The 13,044-nt window shown below is 38.0% G+C and overlaps 1 protein-coding gene across 2 annotated transcripts in view; it reads left to right on the plus strand.

The window, feature by feature from the left end:
* ppm1h (protein phosphatase, Mg2+/Mn2+ dependent, 1H) overlaps positions 1 to 13,044 on the plus strand; it is a 35,933-nt gene that overhangs the window by 1,508 nt on the left and 21,381 nt on the right. The window contains exons 1-2 of one of the 2 annotated variants that reach the window (XM_046038316.1): positions 1,922 to 2,387; positions 11,575 to 11,740. In XM_046038316.1, the coding sequence (XP_045894272.1) occupies positions 2,155 to 2,387; positions 11,575 to 11,740 (399 nt within the window). In that variant the 5' untranslated portion in view covers positions 1,922 to 2,154. Of the gene's footprint in view, positions 1 to 1,921; positions 2,388 to 11,574; positions 11,741 to 13,044 lie in introns of those variants that run through there. The other variant, XM_046038317.1, reaches the window with a different exon arrangement.

Genomic DNA, 13,044 nt, shown 5'->3' on the forward strand with positions numbered 1-13,044 from the left:
GTGAGTCTGATCTGTGGGTTGGCTGGCCTGCAGACTGTGCTATTGTGCTATTGTATAAAAGATCATTTCGTGAGCTTTACTTCTCCAAAATGCAGCTCTAAGTGTATCCACAAGTTCTTGATGTCTAGACACACATCCTGGTGGGTTGGCAGAACGCCCAGCCAATCAGATTTAAACTGAGTCACAGGGCAGAACAAACTGGAAAAAAAAATTAAATGACAAAGTAATATTAAACTGTCCGGATACATCATATTTGCAGTAATATCTCTGGGTTTAACTAATGTGTTGTGGTTATTGTAACCTCATCTAGGACAAAAGCTGATTTCTGTGTACTGAATTCATTACAGAGATCAGTTTGTTAAGTTCAGTGTCTGTCAGTTTGAAAGTACAGTGAACTCACTTTGAGGAAATGAAGATGCCAGAGTCTCATGTCTCAATTCTTCTATTTTATCCAGATGTATTATTTACCTTTTCCTCTATCTGCTATAATTATTGCCTCTTTTGAAGCACTGGATTACTTGTTTATATTATTATTATTACTATTATTATTATCATCATCATCATCATCATCATCATCATCATCATTATTATTATCATCATCATTATTATTATTATTATTACTACATGGATCATTTCATATATGAATTGCTTATTTGGTTTCTTCTCAATTACATTCTAGGTTGTCCACTCCTCTTATTTACAATGGATGTTTTATCAGGTACAAAGGGCATGCCAAAGTCAGCTGACTACACTCACACTGGCTTCCTGTGTTTGGTGTGTGTGTGTGTGTGTTTGTGTGTGTCATTTTTAGGTATCTTTTTATTCTTGAAAAGCTATCGTGATCAGGGATTGTGACCTTTAACACAATTAGGATTAAATCTAGCTGTTATAGGGGAACAATTTGTATTAATCCTTATGCTCTGTTTGGCGGCCTGGGAACACTGACTCCTCTTTAACAGATCAACAAACACATTCAGCATTTTTTTATCAGCTTAATGCTTTCATGACCTTTCCCAATTTTATGAGAACTGCCTGAATTGGAACTGTTAGTAGTTACATAAAATTGCGCATTACTTCTGTTTGGTGTCTAAATACAATGGATTTTCATGTGGTATATATCTATGACTGAAGCTGACAGTAATTTGTATGCAGCACCATTCCTCTCAAATCTTAAATCATTCTAATTCCATTTCTGTTATTGGAGTATTATCAGATGAGAGGTCTAACAGGGATTTAGACCTCTCAGGGTCCTAATTGACCCCAAAAGTACAAGTAACATCACTCTGTAGGATTATGTACATATATTTGTGTATGAATAACTTTTGACAAACAAAACAAATATATTATATTTGTATATATATATTGCATTTCTGTATAACTTATATATAACATGCACAAATGAAATATTGAAACATGAAATATTTTCTTATTTGGTGTAATAACAATGTTTAATGGTCATTTTAGAATTTTGTCACCTTCATCATATGAGCAAGGCAACCTGGAAGGGTTACCACTTCTATATTTTAGGTTTTAATGAGGCCAGAACAGTTTTTGCAGTTAATATTATTAACACATGTAGATTACAGCAGTTGGTTTGTGGGATCCCAAAAATTAGGAAGTAAAACCAGTGTCAACATGTGAAACATATTATACTAAATATAAACTGCAATTGTGAATATTATGTGTGTGTGCGTGTGTGTTATAACTCTCTTTGAATAATTGGATGAATGAAATAACTTCACAGACATGTGTGTTAATATGTTTTAATATGTAGTCCAAAATGAGGGCAAACTTTTCAGAGCATGGGTTAGCCCTTCATTACGCTGTGCCTTGCCCCAAGAAGTAACTCCGGTATTAAGCACCTTTGACCTCCAGCACTGTCAACAGTAAGCTGCTCACTGAGTTGCCAGTGCGGCCAAATCCACCAGCAGCAACCGGTTTGTCACGTGACTAGCGTGCAGCGCTGCCTGCCTATGTGTGTGTGTATGTGGCTTTATTTCCGTGTTCACAGGAGGGCAAGCTGAGCTGAATGAGTTTTCACGGCGGCTGTGTGTCTGTCTTTCACGCCGCGAAACTGCGTCTCAGTGCGGGGATCTGTCGGGCGGGGGAAAACTCGCTCATTCGCATCTCCTGGACCCACGCTGCTGCAGGACCATGCTCACGCGGGTGAAATCGGCAGTGGCCAATTTTATGGGAGGTATGGTGGCTGGTGGCCCCAACGGTGATCATCCCGGCGGCTCGGATCTGCCGCTGAAATTCCCGTACAGCAGACCGGAGTTCCTGGGACTTTCGCCGGACGAGGTCGAGTGCTCGGCGGATCACATTGCGAGACCGATCCTCATAGTGAAGGAGACCAAGCGGCTGCCGTGGTCCACCGGCTACGCAGAGTGAGTAACTTGTATGCGTCCATCTTTTCTTGCACAGCACACACAGCATCCTTCGGGAAGTGAGCGCGTCCTTACTGGACCACTGAGATCACTCACCAAGACATAAACAAAGGCACCAGCCGCTTCTAATATTATTATGTCAGCTTTTATGTGCATATGCTTGTTAAATTAAAAATCAGGTTAAGGCGCAGCAGCTGGCCTTTCTTGTAAATGACAGCCTACATTACTGTATAAACAACACAGACTCCTATGAGGCCAAGACCATGACACATAAGCATGCCTATCTACCAAAAGACAGGGTCTTTAGCCTTTATGGCCTTATAGGAATGCCTTATTATTGTGATAGTGTCGTTAGTAGATGGAAAATACCATTAAATAGGCTATAATAAGGTCAAGTAAGCTAATAGTGCAGACAGATAATAAGGAGATCAAGACTAAGCTGCACCCTCAAAAGTAGGTTTTATTATATTATTTGATATTAAATAGCAATGACATGTTTTATTGGCATAAGGCTCAGCAGGAAACCTCTAAAAAATAATCACCAGCGAACCACTTCTCCGGTTCCAGTGTTTTGTTGTGTGCACAGTCTTGTATTATTGTATTAATAGTTATTATTTTGCTTTTGTTATCTCAGTAAAGCCGGTACAACTTGACTGTAACCTGTAGATGTATGTTATGTGAAACACAACACGCACCTAAGATAATCTTTTTTATTATTGATATCACATCTTATGTTTGGGCATATGGAATCCATTTGCCACCCTGCATCCTCCTGCCACATGTGTAATAAACCAGCTATGTTTGATTTTAAAGAGAGCTATTACAAACAGTTTCAGTTCAGTGTAGCAGCTTGACTCATTAAACCTAAGTACTTTGCTTCTATAAACGGTGCACAAAAAATGTCACAACAAACATGAGATGATGCAGACTTGGTGAAATATTTTGACTTTTTCTAACAGCAACAAACAGGAGAGGGAAGTAGGGGATTACTTTATTTCCATGCTGGTTAGAGCAGCGTGCTGTACCCCACCCTCAGACTAAAACAAGACCTTAACTACACAAATGCTGATTTCATATAGTTTACATTCACCTTTGATAGGACATAACACAAAATATGCGATAGAGTCTTGTTCTCATCATTATCTAACGCCCAAGAGCACAGTCACAACCGCTTCTAGTCATGCAGCCCCATATAAAGTATCCGGGTGGTCTTGTGGTTAGTCAGGCTGTCTAATAACTATAGAGGTCACATTTCATTCCTTGAGGCAAACCTAACTCCACAATGTGTGAAACAGGCAGTTAAGTGCCTGTTTTACACATTCATAAATTCACAAATAAGAGTGAGTTTGTTCTGTGTTTTTCCCTCGACATAGTCTTATCTTCATGCTGCTGATAGGCTGTTATGACAGAGTGCCTTTTTCCTTGAGCTTCATTGTTTAATCGATGATGTTATACGTGCAGTAAGATCACTGTGTGTAGAAACTCCCCCTATCTCTTTGCATCTATAGTTTCAACTTCTGCTGTCCTTCTGTGAACCCAATTTAGATGAACACTTTATCAGCAAAGACAGACATTAGGGCTACAACTACAACTGTTGATCCTTGATTCACTATTTCAGTACTAAAACAGATGTATAAGGTCTCCTCTTCCTATAGAATGAAATAGAAATTTTGAAATTGTTGGATTCTCATACATGCCCTCCTCTATGCTTTTTCCTCATGCTATATCTGCCATGAAATTTCTATTATTTTTTTTTTATCTCAGAAAAGAAAGGATGATAATTTGCTTCTGTGAACCCTCACCCAGTATGTTCTAAAGTGGTTCATATAATTTTAGTTGCAATGAAAATACAGATTTTTGGGCTAGATATCGCCAGGACAGAGCCATACTGGGGATTTGTCAACAGCTGGTTGACCAGCAGACTTTGTTGTTGTGAAAACTCACTGTCGGTGGAAAAATCCTGAGCCCATATAAGATGAAGTGATCCATACAGATCCACTCAGGAGGGTTAAGAGGGTCAGACAGGCTACCAATGGATCTTACTGATAAAAGCCAGGATAGATACTTAGTAGTGCATCTAAAGAAGATCATCTGGAGGTTACACTTGCCTGTGTAGCATTGAGAGCGGTTCTTATGTCTGATGCTATTATAAAGTCATTACTTTTTTATATCTTCTATTGGTTGTCATAATGTTAATACTCACAAGTTGGCATCTTTCTCTATTGTACCATCCATCCCATATGACATTGAGTACTCTTAACCTTGTTTATATTTTCACATATACTAAGATGTAACATGCAGTATTTAAGACTGGCTAACAGGAATACAAAACAGATACTTTGAATTAGTTGTTTTTCTTTAAAGAAAACACGGTTTTAAGGGAATCGCTGAGATGGTAAAGTGTGTGTATCCTAGGGCTGCCCCGGTTAAAGATTATCCTTGTCGACTAGTAGTTGTTAGTTTCAAGCCATTAGTCAACTAATGGCCACTTCGGTGGACCAAAGCTCCTGTCTTAGTGGTTTAAACAAAAACCTACACTCTACGCACGGTACTCCAAACTCCAAGTTCGGGTAGAGTCAGCTAACTGAACTAACTAGCTAATGGCAGCTAGAGTTATCAGAAGTGCGCCAGTAGGTGACTTCTTTGTTTTCAGAGAGAAGTTCTGTTTAGCAACTTTTAAACTTTATCTATAGAGCACATATCAACAGAGTACAAAGTGCTTCACAGAGACAAGGATGAAATAAAATACGACCGTGATAAAATACAAGAAAAATAAGAAGGAAAAAAAAGAAAGAATATGCTTTCCTATAAAAGTGCGTTTTTAGAAGTGATTTAAATAAACACACTGACTCTGACAGCCTTATTTCCTCAGCCAGGTTGCTCCAGGGCCTCGGTTCAGGGAGAGACAGGAGACCCCTGCCCAAGAGACAATTTTAAGAGTCTAAAACAGGTGTGATGTTATCGTAAAACTGGGTTCTGGTTAAAAGCCTAGCAGCTGAGTTCTGTACAGTCTGTAGTCGTTTCAAGTCAAATCAAAAGTCAAGTCAAGTCAAGTCAAGTAGTACTTTATTTTCCCCCATAGGGCAATTAGTTAGTAATCCCCTGATACTTTGGTCCCGATGACAAGGAAAGGCTCTCAAATGGAGTGTGAGGTCTTAGTTGGTTTTTTCTGCGACCAACTGACCGGTTTAGTCGACTATTAGGGGGCAGCCCTAGTGTATCCTGCCAATTTTGATAAATGTTACACTCATACTCAGAATATTTGAGAAATAGTTACTTTGCTGCACTTCTTATACTTTATTTCAAGATTCATATGCTAAATTATGTAAAAGGATTCTGTAGTATCAGTACCAATATTTAAAGATAATTTTCTTGAAAATGTCAAATCAAAGTGTAGGGACATGCAGGATGAATTGCACATCCCTGCTCTGTACTGTGTTTTTCTCCTTCATGTTGCTGCCTGTCTGAGTAGACCTCTCTGAGCTTTCTGGGGTTATCTTGGGTTATTGTGTTGCTCCCTGTGGAGACAAGAAGAGCAGTTCTGCTTTATGAGGAGGATTTTGATGCACTCTCTCCGAGTGGGCACACTGACTGTCAGGCCCAGTGAGCATGATCATTTAAATGGATCAGTGAGTATTGCTCACTCTAACTTGTGTTACCCTTTTTTTCCAGGGCACTTACTGGCCTCACTTTACGGACAGGCTACATTTAGTGCTGATTCTCTGAATATATTACAGTCCAGCACAATATCATCACTCTGCTAAAAACATGTAATTGAATTAACACCTTCACGGCAGTGTCAAAAAGCTTTATGACAGAACAGTTGCACTGGATTGCATTAGATTGTACAGGTGTTCCCAATAAAGTGGCCACTGAGTGTATCACAGCTAACATACCTCATATTATTAGTTGTGGTACAGTCAGTGATGTTACTACATACATCACCACCTTCAGGTTAGTGTACAAATGCAGCAGTTTGTGCACATAGACACATTGTGCACTTTAAGTAAGTTATTAAAGGCCACCTCATTAAGTGTAGCTATTTAGCAGTGTTTCAGGAGCAGAGCCATACCTCAACCATGTCAATTCTGACATTTCTATAAATGCCATACTAACCCATACACTGTTCTTTGCTCTTGCGTTCTGCACCCCTCCCTTCCTACTTCTTTCTCCTGTTTGCTCTTCTGCTTCCTCCTCTCCGTTGGGTTATGAGGGGGTCTGTCGTGAACCAGGTACTACGGTGGATTTCACATCAAAGCTTCCCCACATAGAAACACAGCTAACCAGCAGATCCAAGCCTTGCACAATCATTTTGTTCATCAATAAATCATTTCAACGCATCTATTGATGGCGTGGTCCTTGCTAGTGATAGCCATTACCACTTCTTTGGGTGCAGTCAAATGATACGTTAAGTGATTGATTAATCAAGGAAATAATTGGTAGATATATAGATTATGAGAGCAATAATTAGAGGCAGCCTCTATTATATGATTAATTAACCTGGTGTGACTTCAGTCTGATTCTAATTGGGTTGTACTGTTTGGTTCTAGCCTTTATCTGACTGTTTGCTCCAAGCTACGTTTTGGAGGGTGAACATACATGGGACAATATGTAGCTCTAGTTTAGATAAAGTGGGGTTCAACTCACTGTGGTCATGAAAACAAATCAAGGGTGACAGTCAGCATAAAATATAATAGAAAACTTCTGTCCAGTGGTGGGATGATTATTCCAAAACCAATTCTTTTTCTGAAGTAGCCTGAAGAAGAGGTTCATTAAGAGCTGTTAGAGGAACTTTATCAATTGGATAGATCCAATTTTGATGATGGTGTAGCAAAAACCAAATGCGCTTCACCTGAATTCCCCCTCTCTTCACCTATTCCAACTTGCTTGTTGGTATAAGGGAGTAATGGCACTGAGAGTGTAAAGAATAATTTGTGAAAAAGCTTTGCTCACTCACTCACTCTAATGACTGAGTACCAATAACACATACCCCTGCAATGTCAGCAGCAATCTAATCAATACCTAATCAATATGTATGTAAGCTAAACACTAGCCCCATCACTGCCTTTTGTATGTTTGTCAGTTCTTTGGCTTATGACTAGAAGGCTGTAGGTTGGCATACTCTGCACTTATTTTGTTTTCATGTAAAACACTTTGAAATAATTTTGTGTAAGATTGTGCTATACACATTAGAAAATTTGAAGTTAATTGAATTAATATCTGATATAAACCTGTAGTGCGGAACATTTGTCTAATTACATAAGTAAGTAAGTAAGTAAGTAAAAGTTTATTTCTATAGCACCTTTCACAGGTATAGGGCCACAAAGTGCTTCACAACAAAAACATTAATATCATAAAATACACACAATAAAAGCATAGACAGTACATGATCATATCAACCCACAAGTAGCTAATTGAAAGCCTGAACAAATAAACATAAACACTGTCTTCACGTGCACATGACGTATGCCTACAGGTGAGCTCGCCCCAGACTCGTGTTCAGAATTAGCTACAAAAATATAGAGACATTTCCACAGTTCTAAGACCATAATCAATTGACCCTTCGCTAAGCCCCGCCCCCTTAGTTACTGTTGCCACAAGAGTGTGATTGGCCAGCTGTGTATTCGGGGCATGGCTTAGCGAAGAGTACATGTAATAGCTACATAGCCTACTCCAAATATTTTACAAGTTCCAACCTGTCCAAGAGCAGTAATGCAGCATCTGCCTTCAGTCTCTTCTCTTAAGTGCTCTCCAACAAGGAAAAGCTATAGCAATGGTTATCCGTGTTTGTTTTTACCGTCCTTCACTTTCTTTTTTTGACTGTAATTCTTCCTCTGAATGCAGAGTTTCTTTTTTTATCTGGAGCGTCAGAAACTTTTATTGGACGCCTCATGGGTTTTTCTTCCATAGGCTCTTCCATACTCCTAGTGGCTGTAGCCTCCTCCAGAGTTGCGTCACCTCTGTTCAGTTTCAAATCGGGTGTTTTTTTTGGTATGTCTGCATACAATGCAATGATGCCGGGGCATATTAACACAAACTATGCAATCATAATTAACAAAATAAACCATAAACAATTCTTGTTTTGTTTTGTTTACACAATGGTTGATCATGGAGTTCTCTCATGGCTCTGGGTTGCTTCCTCGCTCAGCTTTTGGAAACCAGTCATTGCTGGTTGACATAAAATGCATCATTACTGGTGTGCCAGCGCTGGAATGACGCCTCAGACACCATTTTTAAAGACGCTAATATGCTGATTTACCTGGTGGTGATAGGCTTAATCAGCATTGTGTGAACTCGTTTGGCAAGAGCTTGAATGTGATAGACGTTTGTTTATATGTAAAAGTCCCGCACTCCAGCTTTAAGGGAACAGAGATGAGAAAGTGGCAGCTCCAGAGTGTTTAACAGTGTTAAGCGGTAGTTGTTGAATGAACTTAGGGTATGCATGTTCAACAAATACTTACAACATAAAGAAGGCTTAAAACACATTGTAAACACCACAAAAATGCTATTTTATTGTAGGTTTACCTATAATACTGCTTGGTTTTCTCAGCTTTTTAAAATATTATTCCATTGTAAAGGTCTGATTAAAATAAGCCAGTGTCACACTCAACTGTGGAGACAATGCCCATGAGCAGCACTTTTTACATATAAAGCCTCCCAGTGCTCAATCACATGATGCAGCACATGTTATGGCGCGTCACAGCACATCACTGTGAGGCAGAAACAACAGAATGCTGTTTCACTTCAGTGTCAGCTTTCCTTAACGTGTAGCTTAACTTTGAGTTACCACTGAACAAATGATCTCTTTGTGGAAGCTGAAATGTTACAGCCGAAAGTAATAGTAACAGCAATAAAAATAAAAAACAAAGAGAAACCTGAATACAAAGGAATGTAGCAAAGAAGAATATCTAAATACAGATCAAATATGCAATAAGAAGTTATTTTAAACATTTAAAATTACGAATGTAGGTATTTATACAATATATAAAAGCGGCAGTAATTTTGGGATATAAAGATAGGCGTGTCAATGTACACATACAAATATCCAAAATCTGACCTAATTCTCATGTCAACAGGAGTCATACGGTGCATAATAAGAAATATTTAACATAAAGAATGTAGATGTGTTTAAAAAAATCTTAACTGAAATTGACATTTTGCAAATTTATAATATCGTAATGCCCTAAAACCGACTTGGTTGAATCTGATAATACCTTTGGAGTAAAACGTCAGGTCAAGTGTTACTGAAAAGGAAAAGAAGTGCAATGTAGATTACAGCTCTGACAGGGTAATTAAGGTCATGCCATTGTCTCAAATGTGAAGAAATAAAATGAGGTAACCGAATATGACAGCCCTGCTCTCGGACACAGCTCATCCCTCGGGGGGTTGATGGCTTTTCCTCTTATATCAGAGATGAGTTTTGATAAATCTTGTGATCTTCCAGGGTCAAATGAATATCACTCCATCCAGTGCTGTGGTCTCAGACATGCATGATGGTGCATGAAGTTTGTGGCCTTTATTCAAATGAAGTTAGGGAAAGGAGTTAATAGGGCATGCAGTAGGTTTAGCATTTTTTAACCTAATAACTACATATTATTACACTGTGTGTTTACATTACTGTTGATCTTCTTCCAGACCATAACATCATTAAATTGACCATTTTTAAGAGACTTGTGAAAGAAAAAAAAGAAAAACAGAACAAAAAAACTAACCAAATATTAGCACACATTTGACTGATGGATGACTTAAATGATTATGTAATTATAAACAGTTTGAGATAATTGATATTTGTGTTGAAAGACTATTCAATTAATTGACTAATGTTCAACACTATTCTGATTCAGTGTGTGCATCTTGCCATGCCACTAATGTAGGAAGGTGTGAATTCATAATAGTTGGGTAGCTGTGTAGGCAAATGTGTGTGTTTCCTTTAAACCTGTCTTATTGACACAATGCAAGGAGTGTGCTATTTTTAGGTTTTAGGATCAGGGAAGTGGTAAATAGCCCATTGTGTAAGACTTGTGTAAACCTTACTGAGTGAAGATCTGCCCAGTCAATATCCGTCAGTTTTACAATAGGGTTTTGTTAGCTGGAGACAGAAGATCGCTTCTCTGCATGTTCATCCTCATTAAACAAGGAAGTATTCATGGCTGCCTCTTATATTAACATATAGCCATATAATATCTCATATATTTGATATGATTATGACTTGAGACATTTTGTAAATATTTAGAGGCATGATACCAGTCTGTACATCTTTAAGCATAAACATTGTTAGTGTTATGACAATTATAAGTTCAAAGTGAAAGAATACCGCCAACACACACACTTTCCACAAAAAAGTTCCTGCGTGCCTCTTGCTTATCTAGCTCTAATTTCACAAGCTACTATATGCACAGTTTTAATAGAGACACTGTAGACCTAACATCTCCTGCGGTGTGGCTAAATTGAGAACGCCTAGAGTATTGTTAAGCAGCGTGTTCTTGTCCATGACTACAGCAGCTCGCAGCAGCAGTGCCCCATCTGCCAGGTGTTGTATAATGCAGTATTTATGTGTCTTTCGGTCCTCTACCCTACATGCGTGGGTATCAAATTGACATACATGTGTATGTAAAGAGTGTGTGTCTGCCGACTTTATCTCTCATTGTCTCACTTTGAAATAACCTTTTGAAAAGTTTAATCCAAGATACTCATTCTGTTTCTGATAGAAGAGAATATGAAAAAAAAAAAAAATATATATATATATATATATATATATATATATATATATATTTTCATATTAGTATTATTATTATTATTATATAGTGGATGTATATTACCTATTGCACATATATTTTGTATACTTTAATGTAATTTGATGTATATTGTATTTGTTATTCATACTTAGGGTTAGGGTTACTTACAATTATACATGCATGCATAGTATACACACTGGATTTCTTTCACACAAATATCTGCACAATTCATTTATATTATCTTAAGGTTTTGTAATGTGTACAGTACAATGCATATGGCTTTTAAATTAATGTTTTATGAAATGTTTCATGCCATATTTCTCATTAAATATCTTTAATAATATAATATATATCTTTAAATTTCAGTTTTTGTGATATCTTTATCTCATAACATGTCCTGTTCATGTCCCTTTTTTTTGTTCTGTGTGTTGTCGCCTCTCTCTGTTATCCAGGGTGATCAACGCAGGAAAGAGCACTTTAAATGAGGACCAGGCTTGTTGCGAGGTGCTGGTACTCAAAAGGAGACCTGCAGGAAGCTCTGCGCCCAACAGGACCCCCATGACCCGCAGGAGGTCTTCCCTGCCCAATGGAGAGGGTTTAGGCCTCCGGGAGTGCCTGGTCAGTCCAATTAATGGGTCTGGTTCAGTTAGGAAATATTTACCTTTTCCATGTGTCCAACTTGAATGACATTCTGCAGACACATTTTATGAACACAGGAAGGATAAGTTAAGAATGAACCAAATCCAACTGCAGTGAGATCTATTACCTCCCTTGCCCATTTATTATCCTTAGAATTAATAACATACTGACAGGACGGATAAACGTGTGTGCTGGTAACATCATCATGATTTCTGGGTATTGAAGTAAAAAAAGAATTTCTGCCATCTGCTGAGGTGAAGTGGAAATTCTTATAAAAACGTGAGTATAGGAGTTTAACAAGTCATATTCTTTGTTTCTTATATTTTTAAGAGCAAACATTTAAAAAAAGAATTTTAAAGAACAAATAAGAGCTGAATTTTATCATTTGAATTCAAATGCTATTTGGGGGTGGGCCATCGTTTTGATAAAATGTTAATGATGGTCACAGATTGGAGACTACATTTAAACATTTATTCACTGATGAATAGCAGGTAATGATAAGAGTTGATGAAGTCTTTGAATGTCCCTGGGGCCTGCTGTTAGGAACCACTGTCCCCTTATCCTGTGCCATCAGCAGTTTATTGGGGCGTATAGCACAGCGTCCTTTACACACCACAGTGGCCTTTAACAGCTCTTGACAGCCACTAACACAGGCAGGCAAATGCGAGTACGTTTGCTTATAGAAACAAACACAAATAGCCTTTAACCTTAGTTAAATATTAAATATTAATTAATAATAGTCCTTCCACGTGTACAGTATGTCGTGTACAAAAGAAAAGTGTATGTCATTATAAAAAATAAACTTACTGCTGTTTGCTTTTGTAGGCCAGTGTACTACATTTACACAGTATATTGACACACTTACGTCAGTCAGTGACAATGGTGGCTCTGTTCCTTTTTTGTTAGAAGGCTGAAAATACGATTAAACTACTAAACATTGATGTCTATCCCCTGTATTTCACTGTCTTTATGATTTGACATGCACTCGTGATTTCTGTATTTCCTCATTGTTTGTTCATCTCTTACCCTTTCATATATAGAACTTTGTGATTTCATTTCTAAAGGCAACATGTATCTATATATATATAAAGTAATACTTCTGCTAAAAATGTCCCCTCAGTCTGCAAGTATTTTACTCAGGCCCTCCCAGAGCCTACAGCAAACTCATGCAAGTACCTCATGACTCACTACTGCAGTGATACTAGACCAATGAGAGTAGTGTAGAGCTTTTCTAGTGCTCTTTGTTTGCTTCATAGGCTAAAAGTTGTACTGTCTGCCTGCAG

Source organism: Micropterus dolomieu, linkage group LG22 (assembly GCF_021292245.1).
Source record: "Micropterus dolomieu isolate WLL.071019.BEF.003 ecotype Adirondacks linkage group LG22, ASM2129224v1, whole genome shotgun sequence".
Lineage (NCBI taxonomy): Eukaryota > Metazoa > Chordata > Actinopteri > Centrarchiformes > Centrarchidae > Micropterus > Micropterus dolomieu.